The sequence below is a fragment of the Camarhynchus parvulus genome, chromosome 18 (genome assembly GCF_901933205.1).
Source record: "Camarhynchus parvulus chromosome 18, STF_HiC, whole genome shotgun sequence".
In the NCBI taxonomy this organism is placed as follows: domain Eukaryota; kingdom Metazoa; phylum Chordata; class Aves; order Passeriformes; family Thraupidae; genus Camarhynchus; species Camarhynchus parvulus.
Window position 1 is genome coordinate 5,700,514 of NC_044588.1, and position 23,264 is coordinate 5,723,777.

The window sequence follows — 23,264 nt, forward strand, 5'->3', positions numbered from 1 at the left end:
GGCACCTTGGTGGCCCTATGACTGGGGACAGGTGCCAGCCCTCTGCTGTGATCTCAAGTGATGCATCCCTGGGTGCTGCTCTTGCAGGCAAGCCTGACCAAGAGCCAGAACGAGTTCAAGATCAAGCTGAAGGAGCTGGAGGACTCCCTGCTCGCCCGGCTGTCAGCTGCTGGGGGAGATTTCCTGCGGGACACAGCACTGGTAGAGAACCTGGAGATAACGAAGCGCACAGCCAAGGAAATTGAGGAAAAGGTAAATGTGCTCGCTGGAGCTGGTGCCACAGGCAGAGGGACAGCTCGGCTGGGCACCCAGCAGGAGGGTGGGCACTGCTTTGGTGTGTGACGGGGTTCTGGTGACACCCACCCCCCTGCACCTCCAGGTAAAAGAAGCCAAAGTCACTGAAGTACAAATAAACGTAGCGAGAGAGAACTACCGGCCAGCAGCAGAGCGTGCATCCCTGCTGTACTTCATCCTGAGTGACCTCTGCAAGATCAACCCCATCTACCAGTTCTCTCTCAAGGTAGATGGGGAGTGAGGAGGAACAGAGATGTCTGCGGGTGGGACAGTTGGGGGAGCACGGAGATTCAGTGTTTCAGCTTTCATGCTGCTGACAAGACCCCAGCAGCCACAGGCTGATGCCTGCTGGGATCTTCCTCAGGCCTTCAACGGGGTCTTTGAGAAAGCCATCGAGCGAGCAGTCCCCAGCGACGACACCCGGGAAAGGGTGATCAACCTGACCGACCAGATCACCTTCTCCGTCTATGTGTACACTGCTCAGGGCCTCTTTGAGAGAGACAAACTCATCTTCCTGGCCCAGGTTGCCTTCCAGGTAATCCCTCCTGCTGTACGACAGGCATTCACATGGCTTTAGACAGCTTCTTCTCTTACTCTGGTGCTGCTGTGGATGCTCAGAGCCTCTCACCCCTCACACTGGGGCTGTGGGCATTGGGTGGCTGTGACGCTGCACTCCCAACTCTCAGGTCCTGGCCCTCAAGAAAGAAGTGAACCCAGCAGAGCTGGACTTTCTCCTGCGCTTCCCTTCCAAGACTGGTGTCACGTCCCCCGTGGACTTCCTGCAGAACCAGAACTGGGGTGCTGTCAAGGTGGGTCTGTGAAGTCACCCGCTGTGCCAAGGCAATGCCAGCACAGCCCCCAGTGCAGCGGGTCCCTGGGGATGAGCAGAGCCCAGGAGTGATTTAGTCCTTCTCTGTGGAACCTGAAGGCGCTTTCAGAAATGGATGAGTTCACCAGCCTGGAGAACGACATCGAGAGCTCAGCAAAGCGATGGAAAAGGTTTGTGGAGATGGAGGCGCCAGAGAACGAGGTGTTCCCCATGGACTGGAAGAACAAGACAGCCCTGCAGAAGCTGTGTGTGCTGCGGTGCCTGCGCCCTGACAGGATGACCTATGCCATCAGGTACCTGGTGCCCAGCACAGGGCTCTCCTGCAAGAGCCCAGAGTGTCACCACTCCAGCTGCAACCAGGGACTGTTCCCATCTCACAGGGTTGTTCTATTTTTCTGTAGGAAATTTGTGGAAGAGAAAATGGGAAGCAAGTATGTGAAAGGAAGGAGCATTGATCTCTCTGAGGTGTACAAGGAGAGCAGCCCCTCCTCGCCCCTGTTCTTCATCCTCTCCCCTGGTGTTGACCCACTGAAGGACGTGGAGGCTCTGGGTGAGGCACTGCCCACCCGGACTAGCACCAGCCCCGCTGGCCAAGCGGCCAGAACTGCAGGGACCCACTCAGTGCTGATACTGACTGCAGACATTCCCCTTGCAGGCACGAGGCTGGGATTCACCATTGACAACGGGAAGATCCACAATGTGTCCCTGGGGCAGGGCCAGGAGGTGGTGGCAGAGCACGCCATGGAGGTGGCAGCTGCCGAGGGCCACTGGGTCATCCTGCAGGTGGGTGGGGGCAGTGGGGCACAGCACAGGGCACACAGCCCCGACAGCAGCTGGGCACACCAGGGCACACAGCCCTGCCAGTCCAGGCACAGCATGCAGGGTCACCCTGCTGGAGATGGCAGTGACACTGCCTGGGCTGGCTTTCTGTACCCAGCGCCTTCCCCCTGTGGAGCCACAGTAGGAATCAGGGTGGGGGGAAGTGAAATTGTCAAGGTGCAGAGAGTTTCTTTTGCAGAACATCCACCTGGTGGCGCGGTGGCTGAGCACACTAGAGAAGCTGGTGGAGCACCACAGCCTAGAAAGCCACCCCGAGTACCGACTGTTCATGAGCGCCGAGCCAGCCCCCAGCCCCGAGACACACATCATCCCACAGGGGCTGCTGGACAACTCCATCAAGATCACCAGCGAGCCACCCACAGGCATGCGTGCCAACCTGCATGGAGCCCTGGACCTCTTCAACCAGGTACCCCCGTGCCACCCCCACCCTCCCACAGCTGCCTCCTGGGGCTGTTCTGGGCTCCAGCTACGGCTCATCCCCTCCTGGGCTCCACAGGCTGAGCACCTCGGGGTGTCTCTGCTGCCAAGGACGCTGCACCTGGAACCAGCCCTCGCCAGCACATCCTCCTGGAATGCCCAGGGTCCCCCTCTGGCAGGGGTTTAGGGGTAACCAGAGCTTACCCATTTTTGTGGGTTTCCAACACAGGGAAGTGCCAGGTTGCCAGTGCCTTTCCTGAGGCTGAACCCGGAGCTGTTGCAGCTTTGCCACGAACAACCTGCCTCAGCTGTCAGCAGGGCATTGGGGTGTGAACTCCTAATTCCTTCATAAACAAATGAGTGCAAAAACTACCAACTAGGAAATCATTAAAATAAAACTGTGTGCCTTTTTTTTCTAATGAACACTTTCAGTTCTCTTTTGCCTATGAATGTTCTTCATGAGGAGGCATCTGATAGCAGTATTCAGCTGCAACCCACCCTCACCGTTCCTCTGCAGGAAACTCTGGAGCAGTGCAGCAAAGAGTCGGAGTTCAGGTGCATCCTGTTTGCCCTTTGCTACTTCCACGCCGCGGTGGCCGAGCGGCGCAGGTTTGGGACCCAGGGCTGGAACAGGTCCTACCCCTTCAACAACGGCGACCTGACCGTCTCTGTCAATGTCCTGCAGAACTACCTGGAGGCCAACGCCAAGGTGAGGGATGACGAGGTGACTGCTCCTCAGCACAGCACACACTGCAACAATTGGGCTTGCTCAGAACATTCACCAGTTTGCAGCACAAACACTGTCCCATGAAGAAGCCCAGGGCCACGAGCAGCTCCTTCCCTGCTCTCTTCACACTCAGGCAGGGGAAGGGGATGAGTACTCAGCCTGACTGAGATGGCTGAAAAAGGCATCAGGAACCAGCCAGGCAAGTGCCTGCCCTGGCCCACCTGCCTGCTCCGACCCATGTCTTGGTGGTTGGTGGGTGGTTCTACCTAAAAAGCAAAGCCTGCCCCAAGAATGCAGGTGCAGTGAGCAGGGCTGAAGGCTCACCTTTAGACCTGCCCTCACAGATGTGATCAGTGCTGGTTGGAAAAAAGGCAGGATTCAAACCACAGATGGCTGTGCTCATACTGGGACAGGGAGAATCTGTGGGTGATCAAGAGACACCCCTTCTCCCAAGCCTCTGTGGGTCCAGGGACTGTCACCTCCCAGCACAGGTCAGTCCTGGAGCCATCACTCTGTGGTTGCATGGGGAACTACAGGGAGAGTCCCAGCTTGAGCCTCTCGGTGCAGGTCCCGTGGGATGACCTCCGGTACCTGTTTGGGGAGATCATGTACGGGGGGCACATCACGGATGACTGGGACCGCCGGCTGTGCCGCACGTACCTGAGCGAGTACGTGCAGCCCGAGATGCTGGACGGTGAGGTGTCCTTGGCTCCAGGGTTCATGATCCCTCCCCGAATGGATTACGAGGTAAGAAACATTGCAATTTTCTCTAGAAAACCCCTGCTCTGGAAAAATGGGCATGAGCACACGTTCCCCCTCACTCATCAAGGGGAATGTAGGGAGAGAGTGTCAGTCCTCTGGGAATGTGCAGAATTGCTGTGGAAGTAATTCCTGTGGTTGAGACGGAAAGGGAAAATCTTGGCTGAGACACAAGTTAAGAAAGAGCCTCCGTGCCCATGGGCAGGTGCTGTGAAGGGCCCCAAGAGTGGTGATGGGTTTTCAAGGTTGCAGGGAACTTCGGGCTCCTTTGCCTGCAATTCCAAGCTAAGGCTGGCCCTGATCCTGCATCCAGGCCTACCACCAGTACATCGATGACAACCTGCCAGGAGAGAGCCCCCACCTGTATGGCCTGCATCCCAATGCAGAGATGGGTTTCCTGACCGTCACCTCGGACAGGCTCTTCCGTACGGTGCTGGAGCTGCAGCCCAAGGAATCCGAGGCTGCCGGAGGCTCGGGTGTCTCCCGAGAGGAACAGGCAAGTCAAGTCTTTGTGGTAGAAATTAACTGATTTTTTTAAGGTGGGGGAAAGTAATTACAGTGGGAAAAAAACCTCTTAAGGGTGACAACTGAGAGGCTAGAGAGGGGAGGCAGATACACGTCTGGAGACAACTGAGAGAGCAGGCCCATAGCAGGAAGGAAGGGATAGCAGAGGGAGGGGATTCCAGCCCTACTACAGCTTTTTAAGACCCAAGAGCAGTTAATAACAGAATGGAGTGCTAGTAACAAAGGAGGAGGTACAAAGAAACACCAAGGCAGAAAAAGAAGAAAATCTTACCAACTTAATTAAATGGAACCTGCAGCACTTTTCTCTGGGCAAGAGCAGTTTATGGCATTCTCATTTCAGGTGAAGGCAGTCCTGGATGAAATCATCCAGCAGCTGCCAGACCCGTTCAACATGGAGGAGATGATGGGAAAGGCAAAGGAAAAAACCCCATACACGGTTGTAGCCCTCCAGGAGTGTGAAAGGATGAACATCCTGACCAACGAGATGAGGCGCTCGCTGAAGGAGCTGGACCTGGGACTGCAGGTACACAGCAGGCAGCTGCTGGGGTCATCGCCCAGTATTCCAAAGCCCTCTCTGCCTTTGCTGCAGCTCCCACCCACCAAGCTGGGCCAGGTGCACCAGGGCAGCCCCAGCCTCGTGCTCCCTGAGCCCACGCACGTCCCTCGGGCTGTCCCAGCAGTGGCTGCCAGTGACACTGCCTGGACTTTTCTCTTTCTCAAAGGGAGAGCTGACGATTACATCCGAGATGGAAGAGCTGTCAAATGCTCTCTTCTATGACAACGTTCCAGAATCATGGACACGTTATGCCTACCCCTCCCTCCTCACCCTGGCCAACTGGTATGCAGACCTGCTCCTGCGGATCAGGGTGAGCAGAGTGTGTGTGACTGTCAGAGCCTGGGGTGCCCCAGGACTCTCCCCACCAGTGCACTGCTTCATTGGTAACTGATTTATTTCTCAGTGTTAATTTAACCAGCCTGAAGTACCTGAAAAGGGCTGTTACTCCAGGAATGGGAGCAAAAGTCTGACCAAGGTTCCCATTACAGTACATCACTGTAGCAAAACAACATCAGCCCCCACCCCCCCCACCCTTATTACAATCCTGGGTGTCCCATAAAAAATATTAATAAAACTGGCTTTGTTAAAAAATAACAGCAGCATTTGCTGCACTATGAATTCAGGGTTTCAGCTTCATTGCTGCAGGGGAATCTGCTGCTTATTCCTCCCACACCACCTCCAGCCAATCTCCATTCTGCAAGATCAGCTGAACCTTAGGTTACGCACAGCAAAGCATCAGCTCTGTCACAGTGTCCTGCAGCTCACAGTATGCCCTCCACCCTAAAGGACTCTGCTGGTTTATTTTCCAGGAACTGGAGGTCTGGTCAACAGATTTTGTGCTGCCTGCAACAGTGTGGCTGGCGGGATTCTTCAACCCCCAGTCCTTCCTCACAGCCATCATGCAGTCCACAGCCAGGAAAAAGCAGTGGCCACTGGATAAGATGTGTCTGGCAGCAGATGTGACCAAGAAAACCCGCGAGGAAATAACATTTCCCCCTAGAGAAGGCTCCTACGTGCACGGGCTGTTCATGGAAGGTAAAAACTGCATCTCTGAGGTGTTTCAGACACGGAGCAGGCCCAGCTCAGCCCTTCTTCCTCGTGCAGTGTCAGCTCTTGCTGGCAGCAGCTCAGAGCAGGGAGCCCTGGGTGCACCTGGGTCCATCTGGGTCCCCCTGGGTCCCGCCAGCTGAGGGCAGCACTGCCCAGATCACACAGCCTCTCCAAACCAGAGATTAGCAATTCAGGCTCCAGCTCATGAACCCCAGGGCTCCTGGGGCTACAGGGCTCTAGTGAATACATATGTCACATTCTTAGTTGATGCTTGAGTAAGACAAATTGAGAAACTTAAATCCACGATAATTACTGCTAATGAGAGGGAAGGACGTGGTTCAGCAGAGCAGCTGAGGGGTGCACTTAGACAAAAGCAGAGAGCACACAGGACAGCATGTAACACATCCCACCACAGCCAGCTCACCTTAAATTTGCAATTCCCACATAAAGCCGTGCTGAAGGGAGGGGTGGGGACAGAATTTATTCAGACATCCCACACACAGTAAGGCAAATGCAGTCGTGGGTCACAGTGAGATGAGAACAGGTCAGAGCTAACCCCCATTGAGGGACTCCACCCACCCTAACCTCGGAGCAGCCCCGGGGAGCAGCCCAGGGAGCAGCCCCAGGGAGCAGCCCAGGGAGCAGCCCAGGGAGCAGCCCAGGGAGCAGCCCCAGGGAGCAGCCCCGGGGAGCAGCCCCGGGGAGCAGCCCCAGGGAGCAGCCCAGGGAGCAGCCCCAGGGAGCAGCCCCAGGGAGCAGCCCCGGGAGGAGCAGCCCAGGGGAGCAGCCCCAGGGAGCAGCCCAGGGGAGCAGCCCCAGGGAGCAGCCCCGGGGAGCAGCCCGGGGAGCAGCCCAGGGAGCAGCCCCAGGGAGCAGCCCCAGGGAGCAGCCCCGGGGAGCAGCCCAGGGAGCAGCCCGGGGCAGTCAGTGTCAGTCCCTGAGCGCTGTCCCGCTGTCCCCGCAGGCGCGCGCTGGGACGTGCCCTCGGGCTCCATCGCGGAGGCGCGCATGAAGGAGCTGACGCCCGAGATGCCGGTGATCCTGCTCAGAGCCATCCCCGTGGACCGCATGGACACCATCAACGTCTACGAGTGCCCCGTCTACAAGACACGGATGCGAGGGCCCACCTACGTCTGGACCTTCAACCTGAAGACAAAAGAAAAAGCTGCCAAATGGGTCCTGGCTGGTGTGGCTCTGCTCCTAGAGGCCTAGATTTAATGACAATGGAAAACAGCAGTACTTTTAGTTGTAAAAACCTCCCTGTTGTGTAACTCAGTCTATGTTAGATTGTACCAGAACCATTTTAGCAAAGTTTCAATAAAACCAGTGCTGGAAGCGCTGCCGTGAGGAGCCTGCTCTCGCAGCACACGGGGTTCTCAGGGCGGATACTGGTTTTCCACTGGTGGTTTCTGACGTGGTGCTGGTGGGGAGCCAGACCACCGTGGGAAGCCAGACAGAACAATTGCACACAAGTGCCTGACTCCTTTCCCTCTGCTGGCTCTCCATGTTCCCACAGCTCTTTGTGTGATGGCTCAGTGCAAACTGAGCAGAGACTCCTCATGCTCCTGCATGGAGCATCTGGCTGGCTGGAGCAGACAGGAGAAGAAAGGTGCAGATTTGGCCCAGTTCACCCACACCCAACCTGCACAGCCCAGAGAAGGTCCAGCTGCAAACAGGCTCCTCTATGAAGTATGTTATTTCTATTTCTAGGGTACAGAACCTACTCAGCCTTTTCTTCACAACAAATAATTTGTATCAGCAGTAACACACATTAAGGTGAGTAGATCTGCCACGGCTGGTCCCTTTGGCATAAAACAACTCACCAAAATCCCAGCCTGTGAAATATTTGAACAACTAGTTCTAAAATACAGTTACCTCAAATTTCCCTCACAGCTCACAGTCAGACAAGCCCCAAGGGCAGGCACAGAGAGCAGCTCATTTCTTTATAGACCAGCAGTATTTATAATCAGTTACGACTGAGTTTCACACTTACCATCGGTTTTTTCAGGTGCCAGAAATCCTGCTTGTGGCACTGCCAGATCAGAAACCCTTGCTCACACCCTACCCTGCACTCCCACACCTTTTTACCTGGCTTCCAAACACCTTCCTTGCAGGATGTTATGGTTCAAGCCTCCTACTTCCAGCAAGGAACATCCCAAACCCACACGAGCACTGGAAGTTTTCTCCTGTCCCTTCACAACTCAGGAAAGAGACTTGTAACATATCTGACTGTGAAGGAGCCAGGCACACCGTGCTGAGGGGGAGGCCACGGCCAGGTAAGCGAAAGGGATGTGGGAACACCTGGCACACATACAGCAGTGCCAACTGCACAGACTGCGCCCAGCACAGGAACAGGCAGCAGGGACAGCCTGGAGCTCACAAGGGCTGGAGTCTTGGGCAGTGGAACTACCAGGAACCCCAGGGCACCACAAAACAGAGAAGCAAAACCAACTGCCCTTGTTAACCAACACTACAGGGGCAAAGCAAAGCCCTGACTGGATATAGAGACAAAATATTTTCAGTATTCCAATGCTTTCTATTGGCTGGTCAAGACAGCAGAAACACAGTCTCTCTCTGCGAAACTCTGAAAGGGACATTTCAGAAAGGGACATTTCATTTTTATTTCCAGGCATGGAAAATACCTCTGTATGGGTTCTCTGCCAGTGGACCTTCCAGAAATTCTAGTAGACAAAACCCAGTCAGGACCTGAGCACTGATCCCAGTCCATGGCAGCCAGTGCCCCAGAGGATATAAGAAGTTCTGGTTTTCCCCTCATCATCTGCATGTCCATGAACTAATTGTTCAAATCTTTCTTTCATGACAGAGCACTGCAGCTATTCACTACAGTCAGTGCAACATAATTCCCCATAATGGCAGCAAACTCACCCAAAGCAGCAACTTTTCTCCTTTCAAAAGAAATTCTTGATCAAAGGTGTCACCAGCTTCACCCACAGTTTCACGTAACGACTTGGCTGCTCAAACGTTGATGTTGAGACCACACCTGAGCAGAGGTAAAGCTGCTCTTGCTCCTGAACAGGGAAAGAAACATCATCTCAGAAAATCCCAAGTGTTAAATTATATAATGGTCTTTCAGAGAAGCAAACTCAGATAAAGCTGACCAGGGATCTTGCCACAAGTATGCACCATTTCTCCTCAAGAATTTGCAATTAGAACTCTACAGAGAACAAGGGTAGAGGGTTTTGCGTTTTTGTGCCCCACAGCTACATGAGCTGAGCTTCAGTTTCAGAAAACTCCTCAAGGCCAGGCTGTAATTGCCAGAAAAGGAAACCTCACCCAAACCTCCTGGGACTGGCTTATGCGGCTCTTTCTAGACACGGCTCAGGCGCCGTGTTTGCAGATGAATGTGCAGTCGTGATCTCAGCTAAATTACCAGAAACACTCGGGCCCCCCCAGCCTGCACCCAACTGCAGAGGGAGGAAATGAACCACCCTGCTGATAACAACACTCACAGCACGTGAGAGCAGTGCTTTGATCACAGGTAAGTGGGGGTTTCAGCACAAACAGTCAGGTTTCAGGATCTGCAGGCAAACAAGGAGCAGAACAGCTCCTGGAAGTTTGTTCATCATCTTTTTTTCATAATTGAAGCTGTCACAAACAGCAGAAAATACCCTGCACTATTTAAATTCAGGGTGGAACAGGGAAGTAGGAACCAAGTACTGGAAAGTAACACTAAAAAGATGAATCAAGACATTAATCTGCCAATTCACTCTAATTTGAGAGCCCTCAAATGCTCCAAGAGCTACAGTCAGCCCTGCTGTGAGGATTCTGCTCCATGACCATCCATTATGGTGAGATCTGAGCACCAGAGGCAAGGCCAGTTCCCTGAATCAATCTCAGTTCATTCACAGAAGTACCCAAAGACACCCAGACCACTCACATTTCTTCCCAAATCTCAGCACACATTTTTAAAATGGAACTGAACATTACACAGGCAAAGTGATTTCATGGCAGCATCCCAGGAATGGATTAAGTCTTCTAAAAAAGACCACAGAAAGTAAACACCCAGCCCATCTCAGAATCAGCTTCCAGCAATCGGGAATGGTTTAAAGCCCTTTGAATGAGATCACTGCAGCCCCGTGTGAGAAAATTCCTTTGTGTCACATTTCCATTGATTTTCCCCTTCCATTAGAAACAAGCAGAGGCAAGATATGAATTGAAATACTCAAGCAACTCTTCCAGTAATAGAATTGTTTTTGATTAGATACACTCTGACTCATCCCAGGGAAGAGCCCTGATGCAAGAGGGCAATTCCCATTGATCTTGCAGACAACTCTGCCAGCACCTGCCTCACACAGTGCATTTCTGAGGCCTCTAAGTCACACAGAGGCACCAAACATCTGCTTTGAAATGGAACACTGCAGGAGAAATGACTTGGGACAGTCAGTTCCAGCAGAAGATTCAGTCAAGACAGCTGGAGAACCAGGCAGGACTCGGAGCAGCAGCAGAACTGCTGAGCATTACAAGCTGCCTAATTAAAAACAGCGCAGAAAAACCCTGGGACATTGAATATCAAACCACTTTCAAATGTTTGTGTCAAGATTATATAATGTCATTATTATTCAAGATAAGGATTTTATCATAGAACCTCATGGGCATTCCAGCCAGTCCTATCCTTCTTCCAGTCTGAGCTCAGCCATTCCAAGGGCCTGGCCTCATTACCCCAGAGCCTGCCATGCCCTGGCAATGCTCAAATGCTGGGTTAAGGCTCAGAGGGGCAGCGTGGCTGCAGCACAGGAGTCAGCAGGTCCTCTAAAGGCTGTGTGCACATCCAGCCCTGAGCACTCCCGGTACCCGAGGTCACTGGGGACACACATTCCTTCCCGTTATGGCCTCATTTCCCAGCACTGGGCACTTGCAGCAGGCAGCTCATCAATAGTCACTTCACTGACAGCTCCTCAGGACTCCCCATGCTCCAGCAGCTTCTGAGTTATTGTAGCTGGAGGTTTTTATCGCCACTGCATCCTCAGCATTCCCTGTGTGCCCCAGAAGTACAACATCCCCACTGCATCCCCGGAATCTGCTGCTTACCTGATGCAGCTGCTGCTGCAAGGCTTTATTTTCTGTCACTATTGCAACCTGAGCTTCCAAGTCACGATGAACTGATCGATACCCGAAATTTGGAGAGCCAATCAGGGTCAGGCAGGGCAGGTCACTCCCTGCCAGGTACAGCCAGAGGCCTGCAGGAAAAATGAGGAAGAGAGAGGCAGCATGAGAGCCAAGGGAATGGCCAGGGTGGGCTCACATGGTGCCTTCACTCAGAGTGAATTAAATGCTTTAAATGTGGATTACAGATTCTGTACAGAAGCTCGTGAGCAGAGAGCAGCCCAGCAGGGCCTGCAGGGCTGCTCTGCTCTGTGCAGTGTGTGCCATGCATGGGGTGTGCAGGGTGTGTGAGGTGTGTACCATGTGTGGGGCATGTGAGGTGTGTGCCATGTGTGAGGTGTGTGCCATGTGTGGGGCATGTGAGGTGTGTGCCATGTGTGGGGCGCCCTGGCACAGCCCAAGTCAAGTGTTCTGACTGAGTGCAACACCCCCAGTGTGCCCCAGGAACACACTGCCCCAGAAGAACCCAGAGCAAGTCGTGTCACTGCATTAGAGGCTGTTTTGCACCACAGTGAATTCAGAAACGCCAAGAGAAGACAAACAGGTTTTCAGTGAAGGAACCAGCCCCACCAGCCAGACAGGCCAAGTCTGTCCAGCCTGTCCCAGGGCCAGGGACCAGCCCCCATCCCAGGACCATGGCACGAAGAGGCATCTCTGAGCTCTGGCAGGTGAATTCACATGCCACTGTGAAGAGACACAGATGAGGAGTGCAAATTATTTCACACCATCACTTCCAGAGGAGCCACCAGGAATGAGATCAGACTCTTGCCAGGGCACCTGGCCCCCACTGCCACTGACCAACACAGCTCCCACAGCTCTGCCAGCACAGAGAGCAGGACAGAGCCCAGGACAGGTTTTCAAGGGAAAGATGGAAGCATCACATTATTCTCAAGCACATCACTGCAGCAGGGCAAGAAGGAACAGCCACAGGAGAATCAGGACTGCTGCCAAGGAGAGGCTGTGTGGCCACTCTGCACAAATGGAGCCAGAAAGCCTTTGCTCTCCTCAGCAGAGCCCTGGGTGAGTCTCTGGTCGAGGCTCATCCCCGTGGCTGGTCACACACAGACTGCAACAAAGAACCCGTAGCATAAAAACCACCTCGGCCTTAAAATAGCAGCAGGTTTCCCAACTCAGCCCCAGAGCAGTTCCAAGAATGCCTTGAGTAAGATGCTGCCGATTCACTGCCAGTTCCTGTAAGCTGCTCCCCGCCCCCACAGCACGCTCACAGAGCTGGCACTGCCCTGATGCCTCCAGCCCTGTGGGCTCACCCCAGCACAGCAGGGCTGCACAGCCCACCACAGGCCCTGGCAGACACATGGCACGGAGCTTTGTCACGTTCTGCCACCAAACGGGACCCTGCCAGGGGCTGTCTGGTGCCTGCCCAGCCAAAGGCTGGACCCCCGCCCAAGCAGCAGCCAGGAGGAACAGATTCCTTGCCTTCCCAAGTGTCCTGTGGCAGTCCCACAGCCTTCAGAGGTCTCTGGTTTCACGGCCATCTGGCAGGATCTGCTCCAACAGTGACTCACCTTCCAGCAAGGGGAAGCGCAGCTTCCCAGCCCAGTCAATAGCAGTGACAGGGTTTATCTCACAGCACACAGCACCTGCCAGCACCCTGCCCCCACAATGGCCTTGGAAGGGACCCTGATCCCGAGGGATGCACCCCTGTCACCCCCAACACCACCGAGGGCAGTGGCAGGTGGGCTTTGGGAGGGACAGCTGCTGGCAGTCCTGCTCAGACATGCACCCCATCTGTGCAGAGCTCTGCCACACCTGCATGGGCACCCACGAGAGACATCCCTGGGAGACACTCTGCATGCAGATACCAACGTGCTAAGGGGAGCAGGAGGGGCATGCAGCACAGCCCTAGTGTTTGGGGAGCCCATGGGAGACTCAAGGGTGTCTCATGTCTCAGCCCAGAGAGGAAGCACCAACAGGCCCTGTTTGCTGCTGGGAATCTCATGTCCTCAGCCAGGAGCTAGGCTCCATGTGCTCCTTGGCCACATGCCCTTCACATCTCCACGGCTTCCTCCCTTCCCTCTCCTGTCCTTGTCCTCTCTGCCACACCACGTGACTCCTGCAGAAGGAAATGAGGTGAATCCAACGCGTGCCAAGGGCAGAGCATGCCGGAGGAGGAGCTGCACACTGATCCTCCCAGCACTCTGAGGGGAATGGAAACAAGGCAGCAAATATCTCCAACTGTCCCTCCTGCTAGCAGGGAGCTGCTGAACTCCAACCCTGCATCCCTCTCCCCAAACAGACACAGCAGAGAGCCCAAAGCACTGTCCCATAGGCGCCCAAACAGCACCAGTGACCATCTGCACTTTGGTAGCTGGGAAAAGCAGCCCCTGTTTCTGGGCTCAGTCTATGCCAAACCACATCCCACTGGGAGTTAGCAGTGGTCAACAAAGGCAGAACCTGGGAATCACAGATTGCTCAAGCATGTGCATGCTGAAAGCCACGGGACACCCCGGGCAGGCAGGCAGGCAGGGCCCTCCCTCGTGCTGCCCTGTGTCAGATAAGGGCCTTCCCTGCACTCCTGGCCGTGCTGGGGAGGGGCACTCTGGGATCTGTTTGTCATTTCAACACAGAGGCACCCAGCAGCACCCAGGGATTTTTGACAGTCGAGAGAAGGCTGACTGGGCAGCTTTCCCTCCCTGCCACCTCTGAGCCTCCCTTGAGCACCCTGCGAGAAGCAGGGGGATGGAGCCATTCCTACCAACAGCTCTCTTCAAAACAGGCACGGCCAGAGCCCCAGTGTTCCAATCACAGCCCAAACACTCCAGCTGGAGCACCGTGCTCAGCCTGTGGGAGCTGGGCACAGTGTATCCAGCAGGAATCCAGGCTCTCCCAGAGAAGACCTCGAGGACAGCGTTCATTAACTCACTGCATGTTAGTCCATATTCCTTCCTCAGCCCCTTGCCCTTTGGCTGCCCTGACTCCCATAAGCACATGCTGCAGCTCCTCACAGTGCACCCCCTGTGAGCTGGGAACAGGAACTGGTGCAAATCCTCCAACACTGACACTGTCCCCATACAGACCTGCTGCTGGGAAGGCCCCAGGAGCAGCTCCCTCCCAGCACCTGCCCACGATACCCCTGCAGGGTCCCCAGCAGAGCCAGCACTCCTGCCTGCTGAAACCAGCCCAAGGGATACAAGAAACTGCACCAGGGCACTGACTGCATCATAAACACATCCAGATGCTTCCTCTCCTTCACATCACCTTGTCATGCAGGCAGTGCTTCAGTGCCACCACAGGGACAGCTCTCATATCATCCCTGTGACTGCACTGAACCAAAGGCAAAGGCAAGGTGTCCCCCAAGTGATCCAAACCCTTCATGTTACACAAGCACGTTGTTTGAACCTTGGAGGAGTGTTCTGAAGGTTAAGCCCAGACTGGCACCCAGCCAGCCCCTCACTCCTTTCGCAATCCAAATGCACGGCTCTCACACACCTCTGAACAAGACCCCTGGGGATAAGGGCACCTTACCTTTGGCATGGAACGTCCAGCCAGCACGGGAGTACTCCTGCAGCTGCACCCTCTCCTGCTGCTGCAGGCAGCAGACCTCACTGTAAAACTGATGTTCAATGTAAACGTAGGCAGCCGGGATGGCACCTGCCACCCCTTTGGCACCAAAAAACCCATTGACCTCTGGCGAGGCCAGCAGGATCCGGTACTCGGCCCTTGTGCCCAGGATGAGGTCCATGTAGGCCTGTGTCAAGTTGAAGTAGCCAGTGGTGAGGTATATCCTGGCATCCCGCTCTGCCTCCGTCAGCAGGGTCTCTGTGACCATCTCGTCTATCTGAATCCCAAAAGGTTTCATTTGGATTAAGGGATAGATCCAGGTGTCGGGTTCTGGTTTCAGACTCCCAGGTGCTTGAGAGCCTTGCTGGGATAAGAGGGAGCTGCCTGGCTGGCTGCTGTGGAAAGTCTTTGCGTGAAGGAGCTCCTGCCGTGTGCGGGCAGAGTTGATGACCTCCATGACCCTCCTGTTGGCAATCTCGCAGTAAGCCACTTTGTCTCCTGCAGGAAAAGCCACAGAGACGTGTCTGAGGTCTACAGGCACACAGCTACACGTCACCTCTTACACACCAGGGAAAACTACTGACAGCACACGGATACAGGAACAAACAGGAGCCAACACAGAGTACACATGACTCTCTGTCTTAAGGCCCAAACCAGCTGTTTCAAGGTCAGCAGAGCTACATTACAGAAGAGAAATGCTCAGCAACTGGCAGCAGCCTGAAAAATCCTCTGACAAAGGAGAGGACAAGCGCAAGGCTACGCTGACAACCAAGAATGAACTGGAACACACAAATAAACTCCCACCCCCAGCCTGAACTTACATCACCCAGCAGTGCAAGGCCAGGACAAAAACTGATGACGCAATCAGCCTGGCATTTCACTGCCCTTCTCTGCCCAATTTCATGCTTGTTCCCAGTCTTCCTGAATTGATTCCCATTTGATTCCCAGAACAAACTCTACTACAAAAGATTAATTACCAACAATAGCAGCACATTCATAAACCCTTCAGAACACACACACACAGAGCACCTGGAATTGCAGCTGCTAATATCAGAAAAACTTCTCAAAGGACTGGAGTTCTTGTTTAAGGCCAAAAGGAGCACATTTATGAGGCAGCAGATTTACTTCCAGTCTCTGCATCCCCTGTCAAATCAGCCTGTGACAGCCACTGTGCTGGGAAAACCCCAAATGACCCAGTCCTGAAACTCAAGCAGTCTTGATCCTAATAGTGGATGGCACAAAACAGACACCCCACAGCCTGAACAACGGTCAGACACCCAGCAATTCCCACATGGATGGAGTCTAAGTCATCCTTAAACCCTGGCTGTCACTCCTCTCCTCTGGATGCCATCACCCAAGCAGGTGAGACAGCTCCCTCCTACCTTGGTATGGGTGTACCATTCCCTCCATCATCTGGACTGTATCATCCTGCTGTAGCTGCAGGGACACATCTCCAATCGCGTCCACAAGCTCCGTGAAGAAATCTGCAATCTCAGGAGAGTCCCGCAGCAAGACATAGCGGTCCTGACGATTGGTGAAGTACAGATCACTCAGGTTTGCACTGAAGAGAAAGGGAAGACACAGGTTCAGAGCAGGCACAAGATTCTCAACCTCCCAGGTCAGGCTACAGGCCTCACTCTGGGATAGCTGCACTAAAGCACAAATTGGCCATTTCCTTTGGAATCTCAAAATATTTCTCCCGTTAAGAAAGGCTCACTTTCATTTGAGAATCTCATGTGCAGGAACTGTGGTTGCTCTCCCATCTCAGAAGAGCACTGACAGGATCACGAAGGAGTCAGTGCTCAGACAAGGCTGGCAGCACAGACACCCTGCCCAAAGGCCAGGGAAAGCTGGCACCAAGGCTGGATGCAGCAGGACTCACCCACTCAGGATCACGTTGTCATCAAACAGATAGACCTTGATGTGCTGCAGCCCAATGGTCTCGTTGAAGCGCTCTGGAATCAGCAGCCGGAGCAGTCCACGCAGGTTTGGGGTGTGGAACAGGGACACGCGGACCTGCTCGGGAAATCGCTGCAGCAACGGGATCAGCATCGTTCGGGAATTCTTCCTGCCTGGGACAGAAAGGGACTTTCACACAAACATCACACAGACAGGACACATCATGACACAGCTCTTCAGCTGGTCACAGGGTGAGCACCCCTCCCATCCACTGGCACTTCACATGTTCTCCTTTTCTCTTTGTTTTTTTTTAGATCACTTTCACTTGTACTATGTCAATATTGAAACTGACATTCAGAATCAGTCACAGGGCAGGTCTGACACTTTTCAAGCTTCTTAACCAAGCCTCACCAGCACTGGCAACACATCTACAAGAGTCACTGCAGATGACCACAGGTTCCTGATTCAGTGCACTGCTGCTTCCAACAATTCCCATTCTCCTTTCAAAATTAAAATGTAGGTGAGCATGATGGGTAAGGGCAAATGCACTAACAAATGAACCAAGCAAGACTACACAAGTTGCACAGAGTAGTTTGGCCTTTCTTGCCCCTACCACCTATTTTTGGAAGAAAAGCGGTTCAGCTTGAAGATTTTTTTGGGAATATGCACTTCTGGAACACAAACAGCCAATCCTGAAATGTGCATGCTTTAAGCAAGTAGGTCCAACTGGCCAAGATACCCACTCTGAAAAGAACTGTCTCTCCAGCCTAACAGTAAAATCAGTCTCTGACAAAAGCAATGAGCAGTAATTCCTACCCCGGGAACCCCTGGTGTAGTCGAGGAGAATGGAAACTCTGAGGTCGGGTGAGCCTTTTGCTTGCAGTGATTTCTCCAGTGTTTCTTCTAAGCAATACACCTGCAGAGAGAGATCTCTCCTCATTACAAAAGCAAATACACTTTCCAAGGGAAGTGCTCAGCAGCAGGAGACCGTGGCCAAGACAGCTCCCACACCCTGGTACGAGCCTCTCTTCCTTGTGCCAAGCACAGCCACTTCAGCCTCTGCATCTGCCAGCCTGGCAGCCTCCATCAGCCTAAAGCCACAGATCAAAGGGCCTCAGTTTTACATGTCCACATTCTTCAGGTCTCACAAGAGCAATTAATGTTCACTGAAGAAGTCCCAATATCATTCCCAAATCAAAGACTCGCATCACCAAAGTCAAACATTGGTAGGAATTCACTGCAGTTTTATTCTTGAATTACAAGGTTGTTTGTCACATGCAAATTCAAATCCTGTGTGCAAGCCCAGACAAAGTTGGGCATAAATCCTATGCAGGCTCCATCCACCTTTACCCGGCCAGGGCATTTGCTTCCTAATATCAGAACCTGGCCAAGGCCAGGCTTCTTCCTCAAGCCCTTGGGCAAAAATGCTTTTGTTTCCAGAGGAAAGAACAAAAAAAAGGCAAATACCATGAAGCACAGCTGATCTCAGTCTCAAATGCAGAAAACCAACCCTTCATCTGTGTCCTGCACCTGGAGCACCAAGCACAGCACTACACACCTACAGCTCGAATCCTGTTCAAGAAAAATGCCAGGGAAAAATAGATTCCCATTATCTGAGTTTTACAAAGCCCCCCCTGAGCACTCTGAACACCAGGCCAGTCCCTTCTGACAAGTCCAGGCTAACTGTCTCCTGAAGAAGTGCAGCAGTTCCCTGGCTCTATACCAGACCTCAATCAGAAGCGTGCCTCCCTTACACATCCCTCCCCTGCATTCCCCTCCTGGCCTTCCCCACCCTTCCACACTCACCAGCTCCTGCTCAAGAAGTCCAGTTCCCAGGTACAGTGAGGCCATCACCACCCTCTGCTTGGCTGCTTTGATCTGCACCTGGGAGCAGCAAAACACAAGTTCCATATCACACAGGGTGTCTGGGCCTCAGGAGCCATCAGCCAGACCTGGCAGTGCTGCATCCCTGGGAGGATGCCCTCAGCCACATCTCTGCTCTGAGGGAGGAACGGTAACTCATGGACAGTGGTGACATAAAACACACGGAGCTCTGCGGGGCCACAGCAGCACCACTGCTGCCTCTAAAATTCAAGGAAGAAACTAGTGCTTTCTGGGCACACTCCCTGCAGCTAAACCCACTCCATATGAGAGCAGTTACCAGGCAGCAGCTGCAAAACTCGGATTGTATCAAACCATTCCCACAAGTTGCAGCCCACACCTTACCTTGAGGAGTTCATAGAATTCCGCCGGGGATGAAAGCACCTTGACATGCGAGCTGGAGATCCCAAACTCCGGGACCAGATTCCTGATCCACTGGAACCTGTGTGCTCCTTCTGGACAGAGGGAACACGGTGGGGTTGTGATCACTGGAACAGGAGGGCTGAGTAGTGGGGCTAGAAGGAGCCATGATGATCTGTGCAAAGAAAGATGGAGAAATCGTTTGTAGTGAAACTTTTGCTTCCAAGCAGGTAAAGGAAGAGTTGCAGCCAGGACCAATACATGGCAACGATCCACAATGGCATGAGTGCCTTTCCCTTTCCATAATCTGATCTGGATCACCAAAGCCAAATGTAGAAACAGAGAGACATAGGCAAAATGTGGGAGAACAGATCTGAACATCACCAGCTCCTCCCCTGAGCTGGCATGGAGATGAGGGGAAACAACTACATCAGGACAACATGGGAGGGGAAGGAGGCTGGGAGCTGCAGAAAATGAGAGTGGGGATGTTCAGGTGTCTGGCAGTGCTGCACTGGTACCACCTGTACCTGTAACCAGACGCTTCTGAATTATCCCCATCACACACACATCAGCCAACACTCCGTTCATGTCAGCTTCGTTCTCAGCTGGGCTGAAGTTCACGTTTCGGGTTTAAAGATCAGGCTGCTTTAAAGAGAAAAATGCCTCCATCCCTCAACCTTATCCAAAAATAGATCTACAGCACACAAGGTGATCAAGTGCAAGCCCCAGTAAAGGCAGAGCAATGACACCCTGAGAATGACCTGCAAAAGGAGCGGCTATGTCCCAGCAGGAATGTGCCAAGGGCCACAACAGGGATCCATCCCCCTCCAGCAGTGCCACCGGCATTCGCAGAAGCATGACAGAGGGTCACAACTTCCCCTGAAAACCTCCAAAAGGGGAGGTTTCCACATGTTCCCTGTGAGGGAGACGTCAGGAAACTCATTCTTCAAAAAGAAATTTCAGAACAAATTTAATTTCTTTGAAGTCGCTTTGGGAAGAAACCAGCTTACTGCCAGCATCACGCAGCGGGTGACAGGAAGCAAGCAGCGACTTCTCCTCTCCGAGGTTTCCCACATGCAAATTCATCCAGTCATAGAATAACCCCCAGCAGGAGTCTGCTCGCATGACAAAACCACATTTCAGCACAATTAGCAGCAGCAGCCCCCAGGAGATCCAGGAATCCATGAGCAAGGGACTGAAGTGCATCCCCGAACCCACAGGGACCATTCCAGTCTGCAAACCCCACTGATGGGAGCCGGGATTCTTGGGATGGAAGCGGGCTGGCTGTCTCACCCTGAGGACAGCATGTCCCTGGGCCAGCAGGCAGCCACCGTCCCGTGGCCCATCCTGATGATCCCACCATCACCACACACCAAGAGGAAACTTGATCACAACCTTTACCAGAACTTGTTACGAGGAACTTCTGGCTTTTTACCACAATCCAGAGCCCAAATGAACACAGATTCCAGGAAGATGATTTCACTCATCTGGTTCATGATACAGCACTGGATCTTCACAAGGTTTCCAAACATCCTTACAAGGAAACCAGTTCATAGTGGCGTTTCCTGGCAAATCCACCAGTTTGTCACTGACTATTCATGAGCACCGAAATCTGAGTCAGTCAGTGCAGGAATTCCTGGGATGGTGGGTTTTAACAGATCATGTGGACTGGGCTCAGCCTGAATACCCAGAAGTGACAGAGATCACCAGCACAGGCTGTTAAAAACAATGCAAATATCCCCTAAAAGGTGCAGAAAAAAATTAAAGCAGAACAGAAACACAAGAAATACCACTTTTCAGGCACATTCTCCTAAGTCTCTACAGAACCTGAGCATAACCTTCAAACACTTTGCTCACCTCAAGCCCCACAGGCCACAGAGAGCAGACTCCCTCTCTTCCATCTCTGCAAGGGAGCATGGCACATAGAGCTACAGGAATTCACACTGGATCCAAAACCACAGGGTTTTAAAACCCACCTAATGCTCACCCCACAGAGTAGTGGCACAACTGGGCTCCAACCCAGCCCTGCAGGTCACAAACAACATCCTCTGGAATTATTCCCAGGGAGGAAGCAGTGGCAAATTTTATGTATTTTACAATAACAATCAACAGAGAAGACTATTGTCCTCATTATCCCATTGGACAACCCAATTACCCTTCCAAAAGCCAGACCAGTGGCCAAGCAGACGCTTTCCAGAAACACGATTCCCAGAAGGCATTTTCTAGCAAGGATTGTTGGAACTGTGAGTCCAACTGCACCTGCCTCCCTGCCTGTGGTCCTGTACCTGCCTGCCTGGAGCCAGGGGCAGCCCCCAGGGCAGCTCTGAAGGCTGCAGGCAGCGATGGGTTGAGCTTGGAGCATCTGGACTCTGACTGGAACATTTGAAGGAACATCAACCTGCAGCACCAGTACTACTTGGTTTGGTCCAGATTAATTCTGCATAGGTCAATTTATCCTTGCTAATTGCATCCTCCACATTTTTCACTCCCTAAGTAATTTACAGTGTGTCAACATTGGTCTTTCAACCCAGTACTGAAATTTACACCTTATTCAGCATTGAGAACCTATGGCTTTTAGAATTATCAAATAAATCCATATTTTGCTCCAGCCACAGAGCCATTGGCAGAACAACTGGCTCCCACAGTAGCAGCTTCTACCCACCAATGACTGACATCAGCTCAGTGATTACCCAGTGCAACCAACCCTTGCAACCACGCACACACAGCTATCAGAAACCATGTAACATTATGAAGAAATCATCAAAATTCCACACTGTGACAAAACAGGTTTCAGAGGAACAGAAAGTGAACTAGGGGGGAGCCTTTCCACGTACTTCACATCACTGAGTTAACCAGAAAGAGAAAACGGAATCAAAAGGAACCACCTCAGACCCCTTCTGAATAAAAAGTTTACCCTAAATAGAAACAACGGATTTTCTGAGGTGTGTTCTATTTTTTAAAACGTAGGTTTGGTACGAAACTCACAATGCAGCTGAAACCCTTATTCACTGTAAAACCTCATCTTCAGAGCTGGAGGTGAAGTGAAACTGCGGGACACAGTGCTGTCCTTTCACCCACACACAGCAGCACACGGGGGGATCTACAGCGCTGCTCTGTCAGCTCAGTGACTGCTTTCCAGGCCTCAGCCGGATTTATCTGCCCTAAAAGCACTGGTGAGACCCCAAGAGAAGTGTGGCAAGTGTTTCTTTGGTGTAAACAAGAGCACAGACAGATGATCCAGCTCCTCCAGGAGCGCGGTGACAGCCGCTGGCAGGTCCCGGTCACTGTCACCGGTGCCAGCCACCGGGCACGGCCGCGGGGCACAGCGGGCCCTGCCCCTCAGGGCTCCTGCCCCTCACGGCTCCTGCCCACGGGCACAGAGGGGGCTCACTCCTGTTTCCGCCCCGTCCCGCTCGCCCTCCGCGACCACCGGGCCCGGGGGACTGAGCCGAACCCCCAAACCCGGCCGGTGCCGCCCGCAGGGCTGAGCTGTGACAGCCGCGGGGACAGCGGGAGGCAAGGGAATGGGAAATGGAGGGCAAATAACGCTCAGCTGCTGTCCCGAGGGCGATCGGACACTGGGGCGAGCTACAGGGGTCTGCGAAGCACAGCCGAACCCGGCTCCGACACCGGCCTGGGGGTACCGGGCCGCCCCTCAACCCACGCGGCTTTTCCAAGGGGCTGGACCGGGCCGGAAAGGGGAAGCGGCGAGCAGGGGATGCCCCGGTAACGCGACACCGACTGCGGGGGCGGCCGAAGGCTCCCGCTGCTTCGCAGCCCCGGGAGAGCCGGCGGGGTCCCGGCCGGTCCTTACCTGCGGGCGCGGCGGTCGCGACCGCGGGAGAAGCGGTCCGAGAGGCGGCCGAGCAGCGCGGCCAGGCCGAGGCGGCCCCGCGGCAGCCAGGCCGAGAGCCGCCGCCACAGCGCCGCGCCGCCCGCCGCCATCGCCCGCGCCTTCCGCTTCCGCGCTGCCATGGCGACGCCGCCTTCCGCTTCCGCGCCGCCGCCCCGCCGGGCCCGGCCCGCGTCCCCCGGGAGTCCCGGCCCGGCCGCGCGGGGTGTCCGCCCTTCCCCGCCGCGCCGCCCGCCCTGCGAGCGCGGAGCCCGCGGAGGGCCGGGGAGGCTCCGGGAGGAGCTCACGGAGGGCTCGTTGTCCGGCGGGGCCGCGCCGGGGCTGCCCTGGTCCGCGCACGTGGGACGGGCTCACGCGGAGCCGGATCGCCTGCCCGGCAGTGTCACCCCCCGGTGTCTCCTCTCCCCCGGGGCGAGCCCCGGCGCGGCTGAACGGCTCCGAAGGAACGTACACGGTTCTTGCCCGCGGCGGAACCGGCGTTCGCCGCCCCGCCGGGCAAGGCAGAGTCCGAGGACCGCGGGTCCCCCCGCCAGGGTCCCCCCCCGGTCCGGGGAGCCGGTCCCGGCGGGGAGCCCCGGAGCCGCGTCGTGCCCGTCCCGTCCCTCCCCCGCTATCCCTGCCCGCCCCG

At 54.2% G+C, this 23,264-nt stretch overlaps 2 protein-coding genes across 2 annotated transcripts in view; one reads left to right on the forward strand and one right to left on the reverse strand.

Annotated features, from left to right (window-relative positions):
• Positions 1-7,324, forward strand: part of DNAH17 (dynein axonemal heavy chain 17) — a 32,439-nt gene extending 25,115 nt beyond the window's left edge. The window contains exons 66-80 of the mRNA XM_030961852.1: positions 88-252; positions 380-520; positions 659-829; positions 981-1,103; positions 1,223-1,416; positions 1,525-1,673; positions 1,779-1,906; positions 2,142-2,369; positions 2,898-3,089; positions 3,675-3,854; positions 4,180-4,362; positions 4,732-4,914; positions 5,114-5,257; positions 5,757-5,982; positions 6,962-7,324. Coding sequence (XP_030817712.1) covers positions 88-252; positions 380-520; positions 659-829; positions 981-1,103; positions 1,223-1,416; positions 1,525-1,673; positions 1,779-1,906; positions 2,142-2,369; positions 2,898-3,089; positions 3,675-3,854; positions 4,180-4,362; positions 4,732-4,914; positions 5,114-5,257; positions 5,757-5,982; positions 6,962-7,209 — 2,655 coding nt within the window. The 3' untranslated portion in view covers positions 7,210-7,324. The remainder of the gene's footprint in view (positions 1-87; positions 253-379; positions 521-658; positions 830-980; positions 1,104-1,222; positions 1,417-1,524; positions 1,674-1,778; positions 1,907-2,141; positions 2,370-2,897; positions 3,090-3,674; positions 3,855-4,179; positions 4,363-4,731; positions 4,915-5,113; positions 5,258-5,756; positions 5,983-6,961) is intronic.
• Positions 6,958-22,758, reverse strand: PGS1 (phosphatidylglycerophosphate synthase 1). Its single transcript, XM_030962369.1, has 10 exons — positions 22,598-22,758; positions 18,769-18,958; positions 18,349-18,426; positions 17,359-17,458; positions 16,526-16,715; positions 16,026-16,204; positions 14,608-15,141; positions 11,047-11,195; positions 8,884-9,026; positions 6,958-7,143 (listed from the first exon to the last, which is right to left on the reverse strand). The coding sequence occupies exons 1-9, from the start codon at positions 22,756-22,758 to the stop codon at positions 8,907-8,909; spliced, it is 1,701 nt and encodes a 566-aa protein (XP_030818229.1). The 3' UTR covers positions 6,958-7,143; positions 8,884-8,906.
• Between the last annotated feature and the right edge of the window lie 506 nt (positions 22,759-23,264).